Consider the following 27,769-nt stretch of genomic DNA (forward strand, 5'->3'; position numbering starts at 1 on the left):
TTCTGTTTAACCTTCTTTGGTTGAGTTATGTTTCATTAGTGTTCATATTAAGTATGACCTAATAAGCTAGAGTCCACCAAGAAAACAGTAAAATTAAGTATTAATTGATAGGGGGCAAAGAATTTTATATAGAAAAAGGGCAAGGTGATAACTCACCATTAAGCAAGTTAGTTCATGCTTAGTCGTCTTTCTTCTTCTTTCCCGTTTTCCACTTTATAAAGCTTTTGAGTGAAAGTGTCTGGTCTAAGCAAGCTGTCCTAGAAAAAGGAGACAGGGATTATAAGAAATAAGTCTCAAGAGTTAATGTTTTTGGAGTCATGCTTATTCAGGAAGAAGAATTAAACGGGGCAGTTTAATCTTGCTTTTGAAAGCAGGTCTGGCAAGGAGCTGTTTTCTTTAGGCACCAAAAAATGCATCTAGGCCACCACAAAACCTTTTAGTATCATGAAATCAATGGCACTGAAATGGTACCCCATGAGGGGAAAAAAATAAATAAAATCAAGCTCATGCACATATACCAGCAACTCCCCTCTCTGGAATGGAAACTATATCCAAATGTCTTAGGAGACAATTTAGCCTTAGGAAACTATTCAAATTTATTGAAGCAAAAATATTTCTTTTGTCTAAAGACAATGGTCCTTTACTGACTTGTAGACAGGCCGTATTTAAAGATAAGAAGTTATCTACCCATATCAACTTTGTTGTTTAGCAGCTGGTTTGTAAAAGAATTGAAATTCCAACCTGAGTGATTAACTTTTTTTTTTTTCCCTGAGTATGACTACTGATTGTGACTTCTGAATGGTATGAGTGGCCATCATAAGCTTAAAAGTTGTTGGCTGGAATGAAACTAGAATAGTACAGCATTTACCTGAGACAACATTGCTACCTCTCATTAAATAATGGAGATGAATGACCTGTTTTCTACAAAGCTAAATGGAATTTGGGATTATGTTTTCATATGGGTACAGACTGGTCAGTGAAAACGAAAGAGCAGAGGGAATAAAACTAATTTCCTTTCCCCCCCCCCCCCCACACAGCATACACTCCACCCCCAACAGATAAAAACTGCACTTCTAAGAAAAAGTCTGGTGGTTTCACTGTGAAAAACACTGAGAATAGCTTAGCAGAATCAAAACTTAATAAATAAAGCCTGAGTTTCAGTACTCTAGTGTACATTAACAGCATTGGTGAAATCAGCAGCCTAAAGATCAGCAAATCCATGATCTCTGATACACTATTGGGAACTGCTTTTAAAATATTACCTATACATCATATAAGCAAAGACACAGTCCAGGTCTTATTTAGTAAGCCACTGGGTATTTGTGAACTACCTTAAGTAGGTCTAAGGTTCCAGCTGAAAGGTCAGTCCGCTTCCGCCGTAAACTATGCCATTCAACTCAAAGAAAAAGGTTGTCTGAGGAACTCTGAGTCTTCTGGAAGGGTAGTTTGGTGAACTGCTGAAGAGGCTGATATAAATCCTCAGGGCAGGCAAGCAAGGTCAAGTTTGCCTTGAATGCTTCTTATTACAGGTGACACCACTCAAGCATTAAAAAGCAGCTTGGCTTTTACAGCCCGGCATGAGATAGTGACTGCACAATGCATCGGCTCTTACAGAAACAGACTTACACGTGCAAGGTGTTTCAGCCCTTCCCTGGCAGACAGGGATTCACGCGTTCTCATGCAGTCGTCATGCAGTCATCCTAGGAGAAAGTGAACATAGAATTATAATATCAGCATTAGTGATCGCTTTTAAGGATATAATAGAGGGAATAGCCTGCCTCAGCCATCACAAAGGGGTGTAGTACACGCATTGGAAGGCCCTTGCAAGTGAGCTCTGGAGTATTGTTAGCTTATGGACTTGCAATATATGATGTTATTGTCAATCACACAACAAAAAGTGACATCGTTTCAACTCCTTTGAAATAAAAGTGATTTGCCCTTTGTTTAAGGATAGAAGAACCAGCATCTGAAACTGCGTTTGAGGACAGCTTTTCTTATTTTCCCCTTCTTCCTGAATTTCATGGGGAAATACCTAATCTTAAACAAATTAGTTTATTTTTTCTAACTGGGAAAGTCAAGGCCGAGCAAAAAGTATCACCCTTAGAAATAAATATGTCATAAAATTACAATTCAGATGATTTTTTTTTTAATTCATCTGTAAAATTGTGCTGCCCCTAACATTGTTAGGAGTGCTTTATAATAACATGATACCTCAAAAAGGTTTATAGAAAGTTTAACTTTCTGTAAATGAAGCTTTGAAATGCCTCATTGGTGGAGTAACCTGTGCAGTTATTGCTGTCGTTGATGACTGTGACATTTATGACTCCAGGCAGAATATATGGCCTGCTTAGAGGCACAGGATGCACTGGCCTAGAAGCCTGAGAGTTAACATCCATAGTTGTGTTTATCCAAAATACATAAAACTTCTTGAGTGGAATACCTGCATTCTGATGTTTTAGATAATAATCATATTGCATCTCTGTTAATACAGACCAGTATAATGTTTCTCTCTTTGTCAGTGGGACAATCTATGAACTATGCTTTGAAATCATTGGAAATTTCTAAACCATATGACATGAAAAGTATTTCTGAGATATGCTGTATCATCGAGTTAGTAGCAGGGTAGTGGCCCAGAAAAAAATATCTTCCAGTTAGAAGAGAAACAGGCTTGTTAGTTATAGGAAAGGTTTGCAGGTTTATAGACAGCATAGATGTAACATAGTAAAAAATCTCTGTGAAACTGAAACTGTGCTCAGTTATCTCCCATACAGTTTGGCAGAAAGCCCTGATACCTGGAAGAATTAAATACTTGCCAATTTTAAAGCCAACATATTTTTTAAAAGCATAAATACAGATATTTAAAACTGTGTAAAGAGGAAGGCTGGGAGGCTGGGATATGCACAGCAGTGGATCTGTAACTATTATTTTTTTTTTGGAAGCTTTTTTCTCACTAGAGTGGAACCTGGGTGATAAATAGCCCAGAGCTGACCATCAGAAAAAAATAACAAAACAAAAGTGGCCACTGCCGAGGTACAGCTTCCCTGGACGTGAGGCTTGGCAGGAATTCTGCAAGTTCATGGCCAACATTTCACCATAGTGAACTTCCATTTGCAGCACATTCCTGCTTCTCCGCATCTGAGGATCACACCAGCCTTGTGGACAAAGCAGGCCAAAAATTGGCAATCTGGCTGCAAAGTTTTCTCACTAACAAAGATCAGGATCTGCTTCATCCGTGACAAAGATAAGCAGTTACTGAAAGAGGTCCTTTGGAGAGGACCACAATATGTGCATCCACATGTAAAGAACGGGGGACAGAGTGCTTATGGGAGATGCGAAGTACAGTGGTCCATATGCCATCTCCAGGAGAAAAGTAAGGCAAGAAAAGGGCACGTTATACAGGTGCTCATACACTAACTGCAACTGAAAATTTTGCTGCTCTTCTCCTAGAAAACGTGTCACAGCTTAGGCATTAAAAGACCACAAGAGGACACTATGGTGCCACTTATCTTCAAAATTTATTTACTTCAAGGAATTTCTGCCTCACTTGTAAAACTACTCATGTAATTCTACTGTATTTGATATGTGGAATAGGCATTTCTACAAAGATACCTTAATCTCATCTTTAGAGACTGAGAAGTTACTAAGTCTTAGAGATTTCCCCCCCACCCCTTACTCAGATGCTGTAAATTCAAATAAGAACTGGATCAAAGTTTTCTCCACTAAACTTGTGAAACATTGCAGTAATTTTCAGGGTAGGATTAAGATGCTGGAAATACACTACCCAGTGGTTTGTTGTGTTTGTTATTTTTTTAATTTTTGCTCTTTTTTAAGGGATCAATTTCCAGTTCAGTTACATTTATAGCATGGATAGATTTGTCTATTTAATTTTGAATAAAGGGCTCAGAGAAGAAAATGAGCACAGACCTAGACAAGATTCTTTAGATGTTGAGTTTAACTACAGAATGATACTCAGGAAAGTTAATCCAAACAGACTTTTCAAAGCTGCATTGAACTTTTTTCAAATGTTTATATTCCAGACTAAAGGGACCTCCCTTCTTTTGATTTGTCTGACAAAACCAGTATTAGCTTCAGTTTTAATCTTAGCTATTTTAATCTTTATTTGGTTTCTCAGCAACAACTCACCGGGGAACTCAAATTCTTGCTTCCTGGGCTCTGTGCTTTTCTTTCATTGCAGAACTGGCGAAAGAAATGCTTTATGAAAACAGTGAGACCAGGTGCTAAAAAAGAGCTTCAGAGAAAAATACTTACCCATTATATAGGGGAATCATCCTAGTGAAGTTTACAAAATAATCTGGGGAGAAGCAACAGAAACAGGACAAAATTAAGTGCCCTGTCATTTTAGTTCTGATTGTTAAGGCTTGAGCCTTGATTCAAAGCAGCAGCATTTCTGTCTTTTTTTTTTTGTCTTTTTTTGCAATTTGTTGATTCATGACAGAAACAACTGAACCAAGTCTAATATCTCTCCGAGATCATAGCTTTAGGGAAAAGGGCTAGTCGCTTTTGCTTTGCAAGAAAAATAACTTTACAGGTTGTAAAAATTTCTCAAAAAGTATAGACACTAGGGAAAGAATTGCCACCTTTGCAATTTGAGCACCAGGAAGTGAAACAGGCTATGAACAGCTTATCTGGTAATACTGGACCAAGCAATTGAGAAGTTCTAGCTCAGTTATCGAAGATCCTGGACATCTGTGAAATACAGGAATGGGACAAAAATGCTTCCCATTTCCACAAATTTTGTTTTGCTCTGACCGAAATTACATAATGAACTTATAAATAAATATGAAGATTAGTAAAAGCTTTTCCATTTCTATGGTTTCAAAAGGTAAAAAAAGGAAAATTACAGGAACACCAAATATCCACCACCACATCAAGTTATTCTATGTAGATGGTAAGGTTTGTAGGTAAGATATCAAAACAAAAATAAAGACCAGATTAAAAACAGAATAGTTCTTGAAACCCTGACTCAAGCCTTCCAAAACACTCCAAGAAGGGTTATGCAGCATCACAGTCTGTCCTGGAAACAGTTCAGCAGATCCACTAACATACTGCTCTGGGTCTGCAAGTTAAATCCAACAAACCTTAAGAGCAAATGAAAGCCACTGTTAGTGGGAAGAATCTTCTTTTTATTTAATTTTTTGTAGTTTAGACATGTTACATTTTCAGATTTGGAAGCATTTTGATCATTTCCATATGTGTAAATCCAGAGAAGAGTGAACAGAGGAGCTGCTGCTTTCAACAGCGAATGCAGTCTCACTCTGCTTTTCTGCTCCTTCCCTCCACTAACACCGAACATGGTTAACCCAATCACTGACATGATCAGCATGAAACCCGTCACTTGAGGGAGAAAAACAGTTTTCAGCTAGATCAGCTCCCTCAACCAGCTCACCATATAGTTACACAAACACCAGTGCTGTCACAAGGGTCACGGGAAACAAATGCAGCCAAGAAACAGGGTAGGACTGCAGCAGCCAAAGCTGACACTGGCATGAACTGCTACGGCACTGTACCTTACTCCAGAAGGTGATGAAATGATACCCAGCTTTTCAAAGATGATTCTGTGGTGCAGATGCCCACTGAACCTTATGTTTAAGATCAAACAGAAGTTAATAAACTTACATTTATATAGGTGGTTGGGCTTACTGCATGATGTTTACTGACCTTGAAACATAGAAATATGCTGATATATTGCTTGAACAGCTCGATGATATGCAAAAACAAATGCAGATGTTAAGCAGTGTCTCAATTCAGTAGTCCATATCCAATGTAGAGCAAGCAAAACTCCTTCCCATGGCCCAAAAAAGTCACCTACTGAGTAGAAGTTAGATACGTGAACTGAACTACTCAGAGTTTACATAACAGATCAGCTGTATATGTTAGACCAGCAATAGACTTTTAGGCTTGGTTTCTAACACCACCACTTACTCAGATGAGGCAACTGAGAACTGAAGTTTATTCCTGTGGATGCTACAGCCCACTAGTCTGGAAAAGGACAGTACTGGGGGAAGGGTGCTGGTGTCAACCCTTTAGAATCAAATCAATAGTCTGCATCAATATTATGTCTGCAGTTTTTGGCTGTTCATATCACACATGTTGAAAGCATGAGCCTTGGATTGTTAAAGATGCTTTGAAGTTTGGGTCTTATTTGGAAAATCTGCCTAAAGTAGTTCATACTACATTGATTTTGAATTTACAGAAACAGTAATAACTATTTTCAGAATTCATGTTAGCACAACACATTAGCAGGTAAATAATGACTTGCATTCTTCCATCTGGCAGCCAACAAAGCTTATTACAAAGTTGGTATCTCAATTACATTTGGTATTTCACTGATACCACTACTGCATCCGTCAGTTGAGCTACCTTGCATTTAAAATTACCAATGGAAATTTGTCTTATTAATTGGTACAGGGCAAAGGCATTCAATTTCAGGATGAATCGTCCTCTCCATTGGGAAGCAGAAATCAGAGTGCGATCATTTTATGCTTGAGCTGTTGGAAATGCAATGTTGTGACTACAACTACTACAAGCTGCTGTCAGTAGGAATGGAGACCCTAGCACTCAGACTGAAGCGTCACTAGTGTTTTTCTGACAGCAGTCACAGCCATATCATCTTACATGATTTTACTTTTGAAATGGAATTCTAATGAGATGCCATTCTACCGTGTTTCAAGCTGAGTGATTTTGATTGTTTAAGAAAAATAAACTAACTGCATCTATTAGATAAGCTCGATACTATGTGCATAATCATTGCACGATGCACAAGATTCCATTTCTTGCTTGATGATTTTGCACTCTGATGTTGGTTTCACACAAGCAGCTTAATTGAAGCATTTTGAATTAACATTGTAACTAGTAATGGAAAAAGGAACTTTTAGATCATCACACATCTGTGAGAAATGCTGTAAAGTAGACGTTATCCTAATCTTGGTGCAGGCAACCTGTTTAGTTCCCCATAAGCCTGGTTCTCTATGACTTGACTTGCTTGACAAGTGATTTGCTGCAGGTAATAGTGTCATCATGGACTCACTGCAATGACTTGGTCATTCATGTTCCTTTTCCATATGCACTCATTTGGACTTCTCTACAGGTTAGGCGGTATCTGAGTGAAGATGAGACTGACTGCCTACATCCAGGATGCTCTAGGGTTAAACCTATCTTACTTTCTCCTACCTGCCATGGGGGAGGCTACCTTCCCTGTGAAGAGCCAGACCCAGAGTCCTCATGATACCCTGGCCTTCCTTCTGCAGCAATTGCATGGTTCTTGCAGGGTTTCCTGGAGTTCTCAACATTTACATTGTTTTGTGATATTACACCAGTATCTATACACAATTTTAAACAATATTTTATTTAAATTTCATGTATATGTTTTGCCACAAGCTTACAAATTATTCATTGCACAAAGCAGTCAAACAAGTGCAATACACCATAGGTAAAACAAGGAAATAAACTCCAAATATCTATAGTATGGTGAAATCAGTCATATAAAAATATTCTAAGTATCTTAAGAAAAGGAATGTATTTTTAATCCATGCTGTAGTATGGAAAAAAAAAAGTAGAAATTAGCAGGCAGGAAAGTGACAACACAGTAGGAAGAAAAAGGCTTCAAAGAATAAGGAAGCATCTTACATTTCAAATATGTAATGAAGTTACTATCACAGTACTAATTCTGTGAAAAGAGACCATGGATGACAGTTTTCCAATGGCTTATGAAGCTATTAGCAGAAGAACTGATGTAAAGAAATTATTTGCCCTATTGAATTAATCATTTTACCAGTAAAATCAAGTTCTGATGCCAGTCAAGCAATATCAGGAAGGCAAGATTTCTGAGTCAGTGCAGTAATTTCCCATTGTAGATGCATAACCAGGATCAGTATTTACTGAGAAACTGGTCTTAAAAAACTTGGCTTGTTATCAGCTAGATTATTCAATATGATCTGTAAAGAATTCAATAAGTGGCAGTAGTATATTCAGAATATACTTATCAAAGACACCACCTTATCAGGAGAATTAACGAAGCTTCATTTTGAAGCAATAAAAGAACAGTCTTCTTCCAGAAACGCTACGTGTATATGGAATGCAGAAATGGATGGCAAGAACAGTCTCAAGTGCCTCTAGAAAACAACTGACTTGCTGTTTCCATTCTGTTCATGCTTAGCCTTGTCTTCCAGTTGTTAAATACTTTGTGGCCCATCTGCTGTCTTTAAATCAATTACAGGACTTTTCTTTTATTCTATACTAAGGCTAAATTCTGTAGATGTCATATCAGTAAATAAAAGCACATATCATGAGATAAAAATCACAATTAACAGCAAGTATCATGAGAAGACATTTACCAGCAAGCACTGGGAAATGACCCTACAAAGATGTAGTGCTGCCATCTTACAATTTTGTCATGAATCTCTCCATATTTGATTTGAGCCATATTAACCTACCAAGAGTAGGCCTATCACAATATATGCTCTTCTCTATAACAGTAATTTCTAACCTCACATACCTTGTGCATTTGAAAATGTGTTCCAAAAGCTGAAACGGCAGAAGATTTCTAATAAAAATATTTCTTTCTAATCTCATGCCTATGAATACTTTGACAGTGTTCTGATTTTAGCCAGCTAGAATAAAAATAAAATAATAAAACCTACTATTGATAAGGATCATTGCTTAAATGTGAACTAGATTTCCACAAAGCTGTGGAACATTCTAACACAATTTTTATTTAAATATTCATTTTACACTTCTCAGACTGCAATAAAAATATCAGAACAAGATCTCACCCTCTGAGTAGCCAAAATTCCTGCTTTGTCCTGGCTTATTCTTGCTCTCAGCTTCATGAACATGCAGCAAACAGCAGTCCCCAAATTACAGAAAAGTATCTGCAATGTTGCCTGGTCACCTGTACCTGAATACAAGACACCTACCTCCACCCTTCAGGAACTCTACAGTTGCCCACAGTCCTAGTCAGGGTTCAAAAACAAGAGTTTAGAACTGCAGGATGGATCCCTAAAGCTAGTGGTAGGCATGAAATCTGAATTGAAATAGCTATGTTATCCATCTTGTCCTCTTAAAAAAATAAAACAAAACAAATCCCCACTCTTCTACGTATATCGGGGGGTGGTCTTCTCTGGCTAAACCATCAACTGATGATGAAAGTTGTATGATTTAACAAGAAGTAATATCTGAAAACATCTCAGCACAGCTGTCTTAATCATATTCTGTAGTTCCTGTGTGGAACTGCTGATTCTGGACTCCAGTATTTATACAAAGTGCCACAACGTGTACGAAAACCATGTGTCATACATTACAAAATTTATTCATTAGATGTGAATACTTTCCATTAACAATGTTGGTCCTGGTTTAGCCAAGATGACACAGAATTTATCACTTAAAATTCTAAATGATTTTGCTACATTTAAATCTACATTAATTTTCAAGTATACAGGTGCATTTATAGGAATTATATAAAAAAAACTTAGCATAGCTTTACATTAAAAAAACCAAAAAAGACAACTACTTGCATTGCAGATTACTCCATATATCTCTCTCTAGACTCCATAGGTCTTATGATTCATAATACAGTATTAAACATGACACAGTTACAACTGTCAGAATAAAAGGTTTTGCCAGAGAAGGAAATCCAAAGGACCTGGCTGTCTGAAGCTGTCGATTATGTAGGTTTAGGCGACAGGAATTTTGTACTTCTTCCTGCAGAATTTCACTTTCACCTACATCCATTAGTCCACTATTGTTCCGCACCTAGAAAAATTTCAAAAGATTACCCCTGAAAGCCAGACCACACAACAGCAAAATGCTTTATGCAGCTAGCAAATTCAAAGCTATCTCAAGTGAACCAGCTTTCTGTATTGCAAAAACACATCTGAATGTGAGGAAATCAACATCATTGATTTCAAAAATCAACATCAACATCAACCTGATGTTTGCATTCCTATGAAACACATCCCATAATTCAGTACAGATACATTACAGGCAAGAGTCACAGGTCTGGCTGTTCTTTATCTTGGCTCCCTCCACATATGGATGCATTAGCTGGAAAACCTTAAGCAAACAAAATCCTGAGCTTTCTTCTCTAAGTCAGCTCACAGTCTGAAGACAGAGCTTCAAACATCTCTAATTTAGAAGGAAAGAAATTACTAAATCTCACAGATAGGTTGGTTAGGTGTGATGAATTTCAACCTCTTCATAATGTCAGTGAGCCACACGTGCAACTTGCATTAGGTAGGTATTTTGGCTGTTAACCGGAACAGTACAAAATTCCCCGATTTCTGTTCATTCAACATACCCCAAAAAGGCAACTGGAAGAAACATTACTGTGAAATATATGTTGTCTATAAGGCTTCGTGTATAATATCTATTTACTTATCCGTGTAAATAAAAAGAATAGGAGGCAAGCAGTTCGCAAATTTCAAGAGAGGCTCTTGAAAAAGTTGTCATTTAGGAGGCGCTTCCACACAGTCTCTTTCTTTCCCTCCTCTCCTCCCTCATCCTTCTGGATTATCTTCTCCCATTTACACTTAAAGCTCACTGTGATCTAGTTGTTATATTTATGGGTTGTTAGCAATCTGGTCATGGTGGGAGCCTTTTGGATAGCAGTCCAATCCCATGACAAGAATTAAAGTGATTTGCAGGAGTCAGCATTCCTTACTGCACCAGCGAACACAACCAGACTGTGATGCTGGTACGCCTGCAGTTTCTCCAAACCATGAAGTGATTCTGTTTAGAAGTCAGTGATGTGTACTTATCAGATTACCACAGAGAGAAAAAGTTCCAAAGAGCTCTGTCCACTCTTTCTCACTTTTTTTTATTCTACTAACACTCTCTTGCCATCTTGGTTTCTTTCCAGCATTTGGAATTACTGCATTAAGTGCTTACATTCCCTCATAGCGCTCTCATTGAACAAAAACAAAACCCAAACCACCAGCAAGGCACCAACAGTTCCTCTCTCCCTCTTAGTAAGAATCAAGATTCAGTTTAGTTTTTAATCTTACATTTTCCACTTCCCTGAAGACACGAAGAAAGTTCTCCCTTAAGACCCCTTTCAGTTCAGTTTCTTTCCATCCTCTTCTAAGAAGTTCCTCAATCAAAGAAGGATATTTAGAAACATCTTCCAATCCCTCAGGGAAACTGTTGGCAAGAGTCACACAAGAATATTCAACACACATCACTGAAAAATGTAGAAAAAGATTTTTAATTAGTCTTTTGCACATCTTCACTTTTGGAATGAGCTCAATTTGGACCCAATTCTTCCTCTGAGAAGTTAAAAAAAAAAAGTATTAAAAATTCAACTAACATAAACAGGAGCAGGACTGGGACACAATGAAAGGCTTTTTATGCACACACGGTCCTATTAGCAGACCATAACTGCGTATTCTGTAATGAAGATGCACTTGTGTAAAGGTAGAACAATAGCATGGAGGATATTAAAGCAAAACAAAAGGGGAAAAAAGGCCAAACTCCTGCATGCATTAATCCACTCTATATCTGGCCTTTAGAGTAAGTGGAAACAGCTGCATCACAGATGGAGTTGGTGCAATCCACTTGTGTAACTGAGAACAAAAGGGAACCTGCAAACACACAGTGAGCTAAAGAGTTGCAGGCAATTTTGTGTATTCTGTTGTTTACAAAGTCTTTTTTTCCAAAGAAAATACAATTATAATAATAGTATTGTTTTGAATTCAACAGTTTAGGCAGTGAAAAGAAAGCTATTCATAACCCTCCACTGAAGAAATTACAATAAGCAAAATTGACCTATGTCTTGTGCTAATTCTTGCCAAAATAAAAAGGAATTAGAAATAACAAGCTGCAAAACTTGCATTAAACATCTGTTTTAAATTGTATTTCCATGACTTTTGGACTTTGTTTTAAGATAACGAATATCTTCTGTTATTTTTCTTTTCTGTGGAGGTGTGGTGATAAGCATAACTCAAGAAATCTGTGCCATTACTTTCTACCAGGACTCAGGACCTTAAAAACAACTCCACCACCAATTAAACTGATGGTCTTCGGAAAAATGCATGCAATAAAATGTGTCCTTTTGTTACAAACTGTTTTTATTTTGGAGGTTATAGTTTCAGGGCTATGATTAGTTAACTCCCATGGGAGCTAACACAATGTTTTTGTGGTCCTGCTTTACAGATGTGAGTCTGACTGTGACTTTCATACCCAAGTGTGTATGACCTCAGGAGAAAAAAAAAAAAAAAAGAAGGAGATGAAGATTCAAAAGAGAGATAAAAAGAAAAAAAATGGTTTAGGGTTATGCCAGCAAATGCCACCCAATCTGCATTTATTTCCTGTGCTGTAACAACACCAGCCCAGGAGGAAGCAGGAGAGCTTATGTTGTAGGCTCTTCGCCATGCTCTGCTTGCATCAAACGCTTCCCAAGCCCCAAAAGCAGGAGTGTTTCCTTAGCCCCAAAACACTTTGGGCTTTCCCCACTAGAAAGTGACAGCAAAGGAAAGGGTTTTACAGCATCTCCCTGAGCTAACCCATTTACCATCTAAAAGCTGAGGTAGCTTTTCTGTCATTCATCTTTGGCTTCTAGAGGAAAGCACCCTCTATCACTGTTTTTGTATGCACAAACCCCTGCCTAGAACACACAACTGCAGAGTTCACAGGGCATTAGGATCCATTTCCACATTTGCAGCACTCCTTCATGCTGTTCTAAAGAGGAATCATTGTGCCCCTCTTTCATAAAACTTGTTTTAGTACTCATCACAAGACAAGTTGCTACAACTCTTTTAGGCTGCCACTTTTTTTCCCCAAAAGGAATCAAAACCTTCATGATTTAAGGAGCAGATGTCAATGTATATACAATTTTACTAACCGGTCCACTCCATCGTAGTCACCACCAATTCCTATCGATTCTGAACCTACAATTTTCTTTATGTGGTCAAAATGATCTGAAAGAAAACATCAAAGAAAACAACATCTAGGCATATGGCAAGAAGAAATAATACAGTTCAGAAATATCGTCACTAAGTGACTGTTCTCCTTAATCATGGATTCTTAATCAAATCCTTTTAAAAAAAAGTCAAAAGACATCCCGATAATACAGGTTAAAATTTAATAATGCAGTTGATGTATTCTGAATATTTACTGATGCTTAACTAGATGTTATCTGTTATTAAGTACATCAGGCAGCAATCTTCAAAATAATAGCTACACTGACGAGATGCAAATGAGGAAAAAGACACTATCACAGAATCATAGAATAGTTTGGGTTGGAAGGCACCTTTAAAGGTCATCTAGTCCAATCCCCTTGTGATAAGCAGGGACATCTTCAATTAGATCAGGTTGCTCAGAGCCTGGCCAACCTGACCTTGAATATTTCCAGAGATGGGGCATCTGCCACCTCTCTGGGCAACCTGTGCCAGTGTTTCACCACCCTCATTGTAAAAAATGTCTTCCTTATATCTAGTCTAAATCTTCCCTCTTTTAGTTTAAAACCATTACCCCTTGTCCTATTGCAACAGGCCCTGCTAATAAGTTCCCAACAAGTAGACCACAAATACCAACAGATTTTTCATTACCCATTACATATCTATGTTTCCCACTCTTAATTACAAAGGTTTAAGATGTTTTTCAGAAAGTAACAACTACTTTGGGATTAATGGCTGTTGGCTCCATTTGGGAGCATTATGTCCTCCAGCTACACACCTTGTACCTCTTATTATTGTTTAATGAATATTAGCTCCAAAAATACCTAAAGCTGGGGTAAGGTGTGGAAGGGAATAAACAAGCAGTATAATTAACATGATCTCAAAAATGATGCAGACACCAGGAAACTGATAGAAGCCACCCACAAAAACTGCAGTATATTAACTTCAAACCTGCAACGGTAGAAACATTAACAACTTTTCTGCCACAGGCCAGTACATTTGCGTTGAAAGTCACCATGATAATTCCCTTGTTCTTTTTCTGAAAAATATGAAGAGAGAGATGATGAGTTGACACTCATGTGTCCTGCAAATCTCATGGCCATCTCATATAAATCCTTCTACATCCATCCATAAGAACACTCTATAAGTCAAAGCTCAGATGGCAACAGAAGGCTTTGCCTCTCTGTCTTTTGCATTGGATTCATTATATTCTCTGTAGTCTGAATCAGCAGAAGTCCAGTGACTACATCAAACTCAACCAGAATTTCAAAGTATTTGCAAAAACGTCATTTTTGTAACCAAAGGCAAAACACAACCCAAAGAAAATGTCTCAGAAGCAAATGTGTAACTTGTTGCTCAGGTATCTGCTTGTAAATCCAGTTTAGAGATGAGAGGGTGAATGTGCAAGTTTGCCTCAACTAGCCAAACATTGCCATTAAAAAAAAACAACAAAAAACAAACCCAACAAAAACAAACAAACAGAACCTTAAAGAAACAAAGAAAAACCCCAAACCAAAAATGATATCACTCACCAGTTCCTGGAGGATATCATCAGGAACATTTCTTGAGTGATTACAAATAGAAAATGCTGAGGAATGGCTGAAAATTACTGGTGCTTTTGAGATACTTAGTGCAGCTTTTGCTGTGGAATATGAAGTATGAGATAAATCTATCAGCATACCCAGGCGATTCATCTCCTTTACCACTTCCTAGAACAGATTTACAGACAACAGTGTCAGTATTATATTTCCTTAAAGGAAACCGTTTAGCTGATATATGTAAACAGATAAATAAATTCTGCAGCTGTCAGCTAGTCATTAACATGCTGTGCCTGTATGGGTTTCTATTTACCTATTGATTTTATAGTAATTTATTCCCTCAAAATTAACTAGCACGCCACCACATGCTCAAAACTTATAAAGCTTAGTCAATCTGAAATAAGTAATTTGAACTGTTATTCACATCCCGCTACTTCCACATATTAATTCATACTTATAAGCTATATTAAAACAATTGTTATAATTAAATCCAGCACTTTTACCCTTGGGAACATCCGAGGGAACTTGGCTTGACTGAATCCTGATTACCTCCTAACTATCAAGAACTTCTAGTAGTTAATGTTTAATGACAAGTTGCTTTTGAAAAGATAAGGCCAGAAGTTATTGTTGCATGATTATAATTTCAAATCTTTGAATCTTATAATTCAAGATAATTAGATTATAATTCAAAAGAGATCCTTACTTGGCCGAATGCAGTCAGACCAATAACACTAGGATAAAATTTATGTATTCCTTTAGATGATGATTCAGACCTTAAAAAGGGAAGTGAGAAAGGAGAAACATCATATTCTTCTGGAGACTATAATATCAGCAACTGAAACTTCTTATGCTACACACAATAAAAATCATTACCATGTCACATAGCCAAATATCTCGTTCACACAGTGCTTTTTATGTTCATAACTGTTTTCTGGACATTATGCCTTCAGGTTCACGACTGTTGTATGTTTGTGAAGCAATGCAAGACAAGCAAAGAGATGCTTGTCAGAAATTTTCTGACTAAACAAACTTTCATCAGAGAACAAAGATATGCTGAAATGTCAGTTGCCTGTCTGCCAGAAAGCCTGCTTTTCATTCCTCTCTGCACACAATTCCCCTTCCCCCAAGTCAGTACAAAAAGGAATTTTGCCAATCCAGCAAAGCATAGGTGCTAATATTCTGATACAGGAACTAAGTACCCATCTCTGTAGCTGCATATGAGACCTGCATTTTTGAGGTGCCCAGAGAGGACAGCATTGAAGGCTGCTGACTGCTGAGTTCTTACATAGAATTTACCCTCTTGTAGCTACATCATATGCATTTTTAGTACTTTTTTTTTTTTTGCCTGTTTTACCCTATGTAACTTTCATAATAAAGCAAAAGGGATAGCAATTTTGTCATCTTCGTGTTGTTAACAAGGTTTAAAACTTCCTAAATTGTCAGCCTAACAAGCACTACATAACAGAGCCTTCAGTCTCCCACTTGACACGTGGCATCCTCAGTTCAGAGTCTTTTTCATAGGTGAACTCTGTATCCGAGTCCGTATTTTCCCCATCTTGGAGCTGCCATCACTTTTCATTAGATGGTCACACAAACACATGCATGTTAGTTACCAAGGTGTATTGCAGGAATGTGTTAAAGTCATGTAACGAACACCCAGGTCATAATACATTCTCAGTGTTGCCAAACTGCTGTCAATGGAGTGACCACCTTCTATTCCAATCAAACACGCGATCTTTCTACTGTCAGAGATACCTGGAAACAACAAAGGAAGATAATTCCAAAGAAATTTCATGACAGATAAGAAGCCAGCACTACTGAGCCACAATTGTTATTGTAAATTGCAAGCAATAATAGTATGTTTTTGCAGAACACGAGCTTATGCTAGTGCATGTTTAAATGGCAAACTTTCTCATGACTGCAGTGGGCCAGGATTGTGTACAGAGTCAGTTATTGTGGTTCAGTGGAAAAACTGAAGTTAAAGTCACTCTTTAAACCAGGATAACTTGCCTGCTTGCAGCTCTCTGTCTTTTGCATGTATCTCCTGCAATCCCATGTAAAAAAAAATTCAGTTAAAAGAAAGAGCATCACCTTGGGAAGTTGTCACAAATTCAAGCTCTTCATAGCTGTTACACATCCTCTTGACAACATCAATTTGCTCTAAGGTCAGACGCACAGCATCCTTGTTCTGAGCGCTGCAAAGAACATACACTGACCAAAACTGAAAGAGACATTGACAAGTAAACTAGATAACTTGTGTTTCAACTTTGAAACTTTCATTTGCTAATTGTGAAGTTCATGAGCACAGACCAAAATAATTTCCTACAGTTTACAAGGGAGTCGCCACTATAGTTTTTCCCCCAAAGGAAGAGTTATGACGCAAAGCAGGAGCATCCACTCCAGCCATGATTAAAGCCTCCTGACACACTCAGCTACTCCACAGTACACACAGGAAAGTGGGTGTAAGTTTACTTTATTTATCACAAAATAAATGTCGCTGTTTTGATTAAAGGTACCTGTATTATAAAACACAAACTTTTGAAACACAGATGTTTTGGAAAAGTGTCTGTAGCTTTTCGATTTCAGTGGGTTTTTTTTTCCCCGAAAAGAGAAAGAGGCAAAACCAAGGCCAGAAGTACTTTTGTGATTGGGAAAGGAAGGACGCAAATGTAAAAATATGTTCTCAGACTCACAACCATGGCAGTACATACCTGAGCTCCCACATAACCAGCCTGAAGTTTCGCAAGGTTTGTGTGTGTCTTGTTGAGTTCTCTTAAGTTGACTCTACTGAGTCTATTTTGGTAAAATATTCTCAGCCGCAGTGCAAAGTCGTTGTGGCTACAATTGAAAACAAATAGGGCTTGTGACAGAAATAAGTTGTTCCCCTTCTAACCCAAATGTATTTTCTTCCACTGTTCGTAGTCCCTTAGACTATTAATTGCCAATAATCCTTGCAGTAACATATGCTTAAAAGTCTCCCTTCTTTTGCAAACAAGCTTTATTTGTTAATTAGGGCAGCAAGAAACTTTTTTTTTGCCTCTCCCATTTTTATAGCTCTTGTGTTTCTGTATCTATTTTTCTCCCTATTGTTTTTGAAGGAACGGAAGAACTGAAATCAGCCACCACACTCCTTAGAAGCAAGTACTTGTGGTAGAATAATCAGTGCTGCCTGTGCTAGAATAATCAGTGTTTGTGTTCCCACGTCAAAATACACTCACCGCAGACATCATTCCTTCAGATTGTAAGGGTACCCTTTCAAGGTACGATGCCTGCTTTCTAGCTCCGCACAGAAGTCATTGCTAATGAAGATGCCATTAAATTACGGGAAGGAGACAAGGATATTATATAAAGGGAAACAATAATTAAGTGGTTAAACTTGACCAGAAAATTACAAATGCATTTAGAATAACCCGATCCTACAGTAAGCACCTTCTGAACTATAACTCCTTCCAGATAAATCACTGCAACAGTAACTAACTGCCATGTGCTAGTAACAGCCTATGTCCCTACTCATCTAAACACACTTTAGCATTTCCTCCTCACTTGTCAAGATTTACAGAGTTTAGTTGAACATATTTTATATACCCATCAATTAAACGTGTATCTTGCATCAACTCAATAGCTCTCTCTTTCATTGATTTCTCATAGCTGAATGGCACAGCATCAAAGAACATCAACAGCCACAGCAACAGCTTTGTTGTATTTCTCTTCATTTCCATTTTCCAGTTTGCTACAGCAAAGAGATACCACAATTATTTGCTGATGACAACGAAACAGCAAAATTTCCAGTCTGTGGAAGTTGTAGGCTTAATAGTATAGGCAGAGCCAAAATGCCTCTCCTTCTGGTAAGGCTGGGGTGAATTCTGCAGAGGAAAGAAAAAGAAAGAGAGAGAGAGAGTAATAAACAAAAGGGAAGGTAGTGGTGGAAACTGTAAAACAGCTACCTTCTCCCAAAGTTTTTAAGATCTCTGGCTGTTGGTTTTTTGCACATATAACCACTCCTTGAACCCTGATGCTGCCACCAGCTGACTGCTGAAGGGAACCAACTCCTCAGTCAGAGCTGGCAGGGTGAGCCTGACGGACCCTGGACTCTCACCTCCCTAAAAGCAGCTCCCAAAACAACATAACAACATAGTTCCCTCATTACGTTAACTGTTTTGTTTCATTATTTGGGAAACTTCACACTGAAATGAACAATGAAACTGTTTTTGAGAAATTCCAAGAATCAGCTGCTTCTGAGTAAACTGTATTGTTGAAATACACAGCACATCAGAGTATTTTTCAAAGGAAAGCTATTGAAATCCAACACTTTTCCACACCTTAGCATGGACAATATGTGCCAATCTTGAAAGGGTCACTTTATTTCCATGAGGAAATGGGTATGACACCAACTTCAAGAGGAATCCAAGCACCCTGTACTCTTTTTTAAAATACAGTACTCAAACACTTGGACAGCAGCCTTTCAGGTGTCAGTCAAAAAGCATTTTTACAAACAGGTTAGAAATATCTCCTCTTCTATGTAAGGTAACTGTAAGATCTGCTAGGAGGTGAAAATACCTTTGCCACGGAAAAGGTTGTTTGCCTTTTCCATCCCCCCACATTCAGAGTTACTGGCAGCATTACCTACAAAGCTGAGGAGCAGTCACCTCCTTCATTCATTGGAATTACATCATAATTAGATGCGTGTGCCCTGTGAATTCTTTCAGATCAAAGAAGTTTGGATAGAATTGTAATATTGCAGAGCCAATGCTCAAATTTTTCAAAAGACAGAAAAAAAAAAAATAATGTTGACTTTTCATTTGTTTTCCACTATGAGTCAGTAAAGTTCACATTTATGAACTTTCTTCCGGCAGCACAAAAGTTTGTTTTTACTAAAAAAGGAAGTTGTTTTTATGTATTTCTTGTCTGCAGAGGTAAAAGCAAGTAGCAAATATCCAAGACATGATTTACAAGGCAATTCATCTTGCCTGCAGACTTTGCTTCTCTTGTCTTTAAGCGAATTTTCTAAAGCAACAACAGGAGGTGGACATAAACCAGGAAATGGTTTTCTGATATAAAGCCATATATGCATCAATAAAGTCACAGATATCTCAAGGGAGATCCATAGGCGATGGTGGCATTGGAAGCAAATTCAGGTCACACTAAGCAGATTACATATTGAAGGCATCCTGTTCTAAACACATTTCTTTCTTCCTCTTACTAGAACATTTTGATTACAAAAAAATCAAAGCCAAAGTGAGAGTAGACCAGGATATTGAAAAGCAGCAGAGTGAAAATCATATTAAGATTCTTCTTTTTCTAGCTGATTTATATTAAACCATTTTTCTGTCACCTACAATATGCAGATTGTAAATAAAAGGAAAAGTTAACTGGCTTATTTGCCCTGCCTATGCCTGATGAAATGTAAGTATGTTTGTAATGGAGTTGTATTTGATAAGCCAGTATAAGTTTAATTAAACTGTGCAATTAAGATGTTTTAAAACAAAAATTAATCCATTTTGCATGTATTTTTTTCCCTCTAACTCAAAATAATATAAAAGGTAAAAAATAAAAAAATAAAAATTAAGAAATTACATCACAACCTGGATTTAGAAAGCTGCAAACTGCTATTCTAAAAAATCCTTCAACAAAAATTCCTAAGGTTCCTCTCTTGAGAAACTGGCTCAGGCCTTTTCTGATTCACAAGATATGGGAATGCGTTAAATTGTAGGACCATCTGGCAGGAAGTACTTTTGGACAGTGGGAAGAAGCAAGCTTATACAAAAGGGAGTGTTGATGGAAAAGCTGATTTAAAATCAGCCCTGAAGTGGTCTCAGAAAGAAGCTCTAGGACAGCTGAATAAACACAGTAGTACACAGGCACAAATGAAGATCCAATATAAATATGATACCAGGGGAGTTGTGGCACTAACTAAAGAAAATTAATAGCCCTCACCCCTTAACATTTCCTACAAGAAAACCATAATGTAAGGAATAGCGCAGAGAGTATTTGTGAAGTACAGAGGTCGAATGCCACGTAGAGGAAAGCATTCTAGAAATAGACTTGTCCTTCAAGGATGCTTAACAGTCTGTGTTCTCATTCATTAACAAACATAACAGAAGTGATTGACACCAAGTTTCTTATGTGTACAAAACTTAAGGAGTTTTTGGCTAGGCCCTTAGGACAATATGGGAATTAATTTACATCACAAGTCTACGTATCTGGGTTTTCTCATGGGAATGGTTTCCTGCAGGCCCAACTACTTCCCCTGGGGTCAGAATAAGGATCAGACCTTCCAAGACTGGGATGATACTCTTAGACTGTCCTTCACCAGAGCACAGTTGAGTCCCTGGCAATACTTTAATTTGTCCAGGATTTATATCATAGCTGATGAAAGAAGCCCTTATTCCTCTCATGTCTGCAAAATAACTAAGGGAACCTTCTGTGTTCTTCCCACATTTACTGATTGAAAGGGAGATTTTTCTGCTTTTATTCATTGCCGCAGCTTTATATTTGTGTACCAGGAAAAAATTATTGGGAAGGTCATTTTCTATCCATTTTTTTGTAATACTGCCTTTAGCAAAAAATATTTGAATTGTCATTGGAAACAATAAGTTGACCTCTGGTATTACTTTTACTCAAAGAAATTGAGTATTTATAGATTATGTATTTGGGAAAAAATGAGGCAGGTCACAGATCCATGGGCTTACACATTATATCTAGGTACAGCAAAATCCATGTTCAAAATATGAGCCCTGTTGTGCTACTATGACCTGGTGTTTGATTTCCTTCTTTCACTCGTTTTCAATAAAATCCATTTATGCAAGAGGGCACATTCAAAAAAAAAATATAAACAGAATCCTACCGGAATTTTATACGCATTTGAAACTGCAGCAGTTTGGTTAGATTTGATTTATTTTAATTAACCTCATGCAGAAAATTGGAAGGTACTATGCAGTGGGTATATGAAGTAAACGAGACCCAACAGTCTGCTGCTTCTCTTGCCAGGCACCTCTCTCCCAGCCCTGGGGTACAAAAAAAAAAAACAAACAAGCAAAGTGCACCATTAGTCCTCATGGGACAAATCCAGAGGCAGTCTCGTGATGCTGCTCCAGGAACTGAAATTCATCTCTTCAATTCTGAGTTAGGCACTGAAGCTGAGCCTCCCACAGACCAAAAGTCTATCCGAAAGAAATACGTGTAACACTGCAAGGGACAATAAACACTAACACAAAACTTTCTTCTGACTTTCAGCTCCACCCCAGCTACATGAAACATCACAGGCTTGCAACAGACACACACACACAGTAGGAAAGAGATAAGGAGGGAGGTGCAAAATGCAGCTCTATCTCTTCTTCCACATTACACTTCAGAGCCAAAATGTCTCTTTCCATATCTACATTTGCATGTCTCATTAAGATCATAACTGCTTTTCATCCCCACCATATCTCTGCACACAGGACTGGCACAGCAATTTTGAGGCATCAAGCTTAGAAAAGCCATCAGCCCACAGCCCAAAATAAACAATGACAGTCCCTGGAGAGCTGCAATACACAGAGTGAGTCTTTGCAGACACGCTACAGAAATAAAGCTTTACTATCTCGCACTAGTTAGCTTTTACCATTGGTTTACATTCTCCAAGCTCTTCATGAAGGGCTAAGAAGTTACTATCAATAAAACATGAATGCTGAGAAAGCGTACATTACGCTGAGCATTCCCACATCAGGGAGGACAGAGCTAAAATGAAGCAGGATGGCCATATCTGCCATATAAGGCTGCAAGAAGGGGGATTGCTCTTTTAAAATAGATACATTTTAATGGAAAGTTTCACAGTAAGAAAAGGAAAGTTTTTCTGCATGCTTCTGTCATTTACCATCTTCGGAAGTATGGGCAAGCTGCCTGGCCCCTCTTCTCCTTTCCAGCAGGCAGGCCAAACCTCAGTGCAGAAGGTTCAGTAAACAAATCTCAGTTAGGAACGACATTCCTTTCATCCCATTTGAAGTCCTTATTTTCCATCTTGTTCTTTATTAAAACACTTAATGACAGCCATTACATTAAGACTTGAATTTGTTGAATTACTGTGCCAAATCAAATATATAAAGTGCAATAAAATAGAGCTCAAATATCAAGATAGTAACATATCGTGAAAAATGAAGGTTTACACCCCCAATCCAGTTATGCAGAGAGCTCATGTGGATAATTCTAGTGCATCTCTGAATTAACTACCTCAGATCATGGCAGCAGCTTAGTTGCAACAGCACAGAAAACACAAGACGACCCGGACCCTAGGTAAAAACTTCCTTGCTGATTACTGCCAAAAGCATGGATTCTCCCTATTCCTTAAATAATAATTAAACATAATTAGTAATACATAAATATTAAACATGCTTCTAGGAGCAGAACACACGCCTCATACTATGAAGTATGTTTTTAAGAAAAGATACCGATCCCTTTGAAATTCACCTTGTCATCGAGACAGTCTTTCAAATCTTTCTCAATTTCTGCTTGAAATTCCTTCTGCCTTCCACCAGCCCTGAATCACATCAGGTTTATCTGTTCCCCTGCTTAGAAACCTCTTTAGTGCTTTCACAATATACAGGTATTACAATGTATAATTTTCAACCTGCTATTCCTTCCCTGCCTGTGCAAACATACAATGAAGTGCCACCAAGGAATGAGAAAACATAGTGCTGTTAAACTTATTGCTTAAAAGTGGCATAAAAGGGAATAAATACAGTAATGGTTGGAAGGCATTTCAGGATCTCTAGGGAAGAGAAAGAAACAAGCAGGAAAGCTTGTCCCAAACTTCCTGGGAAAGTGGAACCCACTAGGGGGCAATTACAGTACTTCCATATACAGAGATAGTCACTCAGCCTTGAATTTAAGTGCATCCTTGGATATTACACATTATATCCACCGTGCATGTAGACTTCAAGTTTTTCAGATGCAATATAATCTCAGTTGGCAAGACTCCTTTGCAAGTGAAGTGTAGGAGATACATTGCTTTCTCCTTTAAAACAATTCCAAACTAGATTTTATTATTACAGATAAAAATGATGTTTTAACTCAAGAAATATTTCTCATAACTTTCCTTAAGAAAAGGACAACCACTGAATTTCTTTCCTGTTATGTTCTCATCCTTCTCTTCACTGTTGTTTCTTCCTGTCCACGGTTTTTAAGACTTTCTGACAAATGCAAATTGCTGAATGCAGTAATTTTGAAGTAAACAGGAGCTCTGCTAATGCTATGTGGTTTTTTATCTAATTGATGACTATGAGGACTATTTTCTCAGAAATCTTACGTCACTGAAATTATTTTAACTTCAAGACAGATACGCTTGATGGCATAATTTCCTAAAGGCAGAACAAACCAGAACAGCCTGACAACTACTTCTATAGCACTGTAGCAGACCACCTATTATCAGGCAAAATTGTGTCCAGCTTAAGAGTGCTGACCTCAGTGGAAGAGCTGGCGAGGAGTGTTTGACGCAGGGAGTCAGCTGGCTTCTGTGTTAATGCGCAGTCTCCTTTCTCGTATCTGGTGATATTGCTTTCCTGGAATGCAAACCAGAACCCATTGAACAGCATGTACAGACTTGAGTAAACTACTCTAGGGTTGCCCTCTGTGAATGTAGTCTCTACTGTATGGACCACAACAGGTTTCAAAGCTATAGACAGCAGATTATATGACAGGAATGCTCTTTCTCCCAGTCACTCTGTTTGGGTCTCCTGCCCCATGCTCCTGTCCCTTGTTTAACACATGCTCTTCATGCCAGGGTCAGTGTAAACCATGCCCCCTCCAGCCCCTACTCCTGACAGACTCGTTCTTTTTGGCAGTGTTTTGCCCAGTTCCAAAATATTTCTAATATTCTGGTAATGTTTGGATACTGCTTTCAAAAAACAATGCTACAAACTAGTCAGAGAGACAGACAAAGGCCACAAGGATGAGCATTACTGAGCATTAACAACTGAGTTTAACCATAATGGATGCAGCCTGTGGAAATGTTGCTCTCACAGGAGGTAATGAACTTTGCTTCAGCACAAGAAAGCCTATTTGAGTACTTGTGCCACAGTGGAGTTTACGTGCCTCTCCCTTACGGCTGTTAAAAAGAGAGCGTTATCAAACACACCATGGGCTCTTTTTTTTTTTTCTGGGCTGCCCACACATTTCTAATCTCAAAGTGAGCATTTTGTTTTCTTGTTTTCTTTGTTGTGGCATGCAAATGAAAGATTTTGAGGAACATCAGTTACTGGAAACACAATCATTCTCTAAGTCCTTCGTCAGATGGGAGTGCAGTCTTTGAGAAGCAGTTTTTCTCCCATAAACATGCATCAAAAATATACATAAATTCTGAGACCCAAAAACTTTAGTGAAACAGCACTTCTACAGAACTGTAAAGGATAGAGATCAATCACAAGTTGTTTCTTTTCTGCTTTGTGGCAACTTTAGGGATTTCCCTTAAATGTCAAAGCACAAATGCAGACTTTACTAACACAGTGAAAAAAAATCCTTGTATCTCTAATCTAGAAAATGTTAAATTTGTTTGTGGCAGCTCAGCATGCACAATGTTAAAAAGGAAAGGTCAAAAAATTGCCCAAGAACCATAATTCTGGCAAAGGCAAATTAGTTTATGCAGGCATTCCTTGGTTTCAAATTCCTCAAATCAAAATACAGATCAGATCTGCAACCTGTATGTCTAGAACTCTGCCAGATCCTGACAAAATTACTCTAACAGGAACACTAAGATTTTATAGCTTATTATGTACTCTGTGACATAGTACGGTATAACTGCTATTCCAGAAAGCCACATAATTTGTCAGTTCAAAATGCTGAATGAGAAAGTAAGCAAGCCTTGTTCACACAATAACACTGTTCTGATGCTATAAAAACTGCTACACAGGGTAAATTCTTGTCCAAATGTGTACTATTTTTACATCAATATTAACTCCGTAGAGATTTCCAGGAATAGGTTTAAGCATGAACTGTACCTCCATGTTCTTCAAGCGATTTGACTGATGACAGAAATCATATTTATCTATACATTACCAAGTCTCCATTGCATGTATTTGTACAGAAATGCTATTCTTGGTAGCTACAAGAATTTCCTACAGATTTGTTATATAAAAGTACCTTCTAGGTTTCTCGCAAAATATTCTTTATACTTTGACAGTAAGACTCATTTGCCTTTGAAATGTTTAGGTAAGAAAAGACACATAAGTATATCATCATTCAGAAATCGATTCTTGAAAATTGAAGGAGTATTGCAAACACTACACAAAATTAGGAACATGGTATATTAGACACCCCTATTTAAACAACATTTAAAATACAAAACCCACATAGCTTTTTTCCATGCTGACTTAGCAGAGTTGAAAAGTGGAAGTTGACATGAGATTTATAGCTTTTTCTTGTTTATCTAAAGGATCCTTGGAGCAGGTTACCTTCTTAGGAAAATGCAGCGGAGTCGAAATCCACATTGGACTGTGTTGGATGCAACAGCTAAAGCTTGGCACGAGGTCCTCCTGGCATCAGAGCAGCAACAAAGAAACGTCCTCTATTTCTTTAGCTCACACATCACAGGCTTCACACTCAACAGGCATTTGGAGATTGCCCCTTTCAGAGATATAGGTCTGTGAGAGAGCTTTCAGTTCAGCTACCGCCCACCCGGGAACCCACAAGCCTTGTGCTGTGCTGTTTTCAAAATCTGGCATTTCCTCCCTCTTGCGGCAGGCTGTTTGTGCAGTCCGTCATGCATCTGCTGGCTAACAAATGATGTGTTTAATGCTGCTCTGTTTATATTGTTTTAGAAATAGGTGCCCCTCGTCACAAAATAACTTAGGTTGGAAGGGATTTTTAGTGAAATGCCATTTCATCCAGCTGCCTGATCCCAGCTAAGGTAAACTTCAAAGTCAGATCAGGTCGCTCAGGCCCTCATCCAGTGGAGGTTTTGATGTCTTCAAGGAAAAAGGTTATACTACCTCTCCAGGCCCCTGTTCCAGTTCCACCTTACTGCTGACATAATTTTGCCACATTGACTACACCTAAGCCAATAAATATCTGCCCCTTGTTACTATACCTGCTGGATTTTTATCAGGACTTACAGTGCCACTGTGTGATATTTGTAAAGGTCAAAATGCTCACAAGTTACCGATGACCTTTTCAAAGATACTTATGTCTCTGAACCTACTGGGACTTTTCACTCCCTTTGTGGGAGCTGACAGTTTGGAAACAAAAGAAATATGTGCAAAAACATGATCCTGCAGTTTCACAATAAGTAAGGTCAGCTTGTCATTATTTTTATGTTACTTCATACTTTCTACAGAAAACCAAAAGGTCATCATGCTTTTGTTTATGATTCCATTGCAGAGAAATAACCAAGTCTCACAATCAAAACTCCCACAGAGCTGTTGCACGAGTCATGTCTTAACTGGAATGTATGTCTGTCATCAATCCTCAAGTTCCCAGTAATTAGAAAACTTAAACAGAAGCCCCCACGTCACTTGGAATTCTGCTGCACATTTCTAATTTGGTGAACTTCACTTATAAACATTTACCATCAACTCAAATGGACTGAAGAACCTAAACAGTATGAATTCAGTATCCAGAGAAAAGACAAATGTTTTCTTTAGTTATCCTCTACCTAATCTGAAGCTTGATCCAGGCCAGGTCCATTTTTATGCCTATGACAGGGAACTATCTCCCAAATTTAATTTAATGCAACAAATAACAGGCTCAGATTCATTTTCCCACTTTTGGTCTAGTTCTAGCTCATATTTCCTTGTTAGTTTTCAACTTTTCAAATTCTCATCCTCTTCTTCCAAGGTAAGTGATATCATACAACTATCACTGCTTGCAATTTATTTTTCCTATTTTCTCAGCTTTCTGTCCTTGTAAAGTCAAGTTTCATCTCTAATCTGGTTTCTACGTGCCTCCAGCTCCTTGTTCAAGAACAATTTTTACTGAGCCACTAAGCTCCTGCTCAGACTTTTAACAGCTCACCTCTTTGCAGATTCAGAATGTAACTGATTTTTAAAGTTGCTAAAAGTCAAATTCTTCCTTTGGCTCACAGTCAGGTTTCCTCTATCTTTTTATTCTAATAGCCCTGGATGAGCCTCAGCAGCTGTTTGTGTATAATAATTCTTATAATATGGCATTTGTGATGTATGTCCTTCCTGCAGGGTCCATCTGTCAGGACTGTGCTCTTAATAAATATCCTGAGAGCTATCTTTATTGTCCAGAATGTTGTTATACAGCTGTCTCTCCCTGATAATAGCTATCCCTATATGTTTATATCATCTTGTATTCACCTCAGACATATTTTGGAGCAAGCTGAGAAGCTAT

General features: G+C 38.0%; 1 protein-coding gene across 10 annotated transcripts; it reads right to left on the reverse strand.

Annotated features, from left to right (window-relative positions):
- Window positions 1-156: 156 nt before the first annotated feature.
- On the reverse strand, window positions 157-26,114 carry LOC141741937 (dipeptidase 2-like). Of its 10 annotated transcripts, none has more exons than XR_012586533.1 (13): window positions 25,870-26,114; window positions 23,884-23,982; window positions 18,035-18,312; window positions 17,161-17,287; window positions 16,460-16,493; window positions 16,063-16,204; window positions 15,153-15,222; window positions 14,444-14,620; window positions 13,863-13,950; window positions 12,857-12,932; window positions 11,022-11,157; window positions 1,332-9,771; window positions 157-257 (listed from the first exon to the last, which is right to left on the reverse strand). XR_012586533.1 is itself a non-coding variant. In XM_074583172.1 (12 exons), exons 3-12 carry the CDS (start codon window positions 18,166-18,168, stop codon window positions 9,577-9,579), a joined length of 1,275 nt encoding a protein of 424 aa, XP_074439273.1. In that variant the 5' UTR covers window positions 18,169-18,312; window positions 23,884-23,982; window positions 25,870-26,114; the 3' UTR covers window positions 1,080-9,576. The 10 variants fall into 10 exon arrangements, 1 of the variants encoding a protein (XP_074439273.1); XR_012586531.1 differs by lacking the exon at window positions 16,460-16,493 and adding an exon at window positions 16,541-16,670; XR_012586538.1 differs by lacking the exon at window positions 16,460-16,493 and adding an exon at window positions 16,541-16,670 and having other exon boundaries at window positions 11,022-11,197.
- Window positions 26,115-27,769: the final 1,655 nt, after the last annotated feature.

Source organism: Larus michahellis, chromosome 4, assembly GCF_964199755.1.
Source record: "Larus michahellis chromosome 4, bLarMic1.1, whole genome shotgun sequence".
In the NCBI taxonomy this organism is placed as follows: Eukaryota; Metazoa; Chordata; class Aves; order Charadriiformes; family Laridae; genus Larus; species Larus michahellis.

What these genes read in the sequence shown, in the direction of transcription:
- LOC141741937 (XM_074583172.1), bottom strand. Translation starts at nt 18,168, where the DNA reads ATGGAAATGAAGAGAAATACAACAAAGCTGTTGCTGTGGCTGTTGATG. An exon ending in GACTACGATGGAGTGGACCG is followed by an intron (nt 11,158 to 12,856) that starts GTTAGTAAAATT and finishes TCTTGCCAACAG; the next exon opens with TTTCCCTGAGGGATTGGAAG. An exon ending in TCTTCAGGGAAGTGGAAAAT is followed by an intron (nt 9,772 to 11,021) that starts GTAAGATTAAAA and finishes AAATTTTTCTAG; the next exon opens with GTGCGGAACAATAGTGGACT.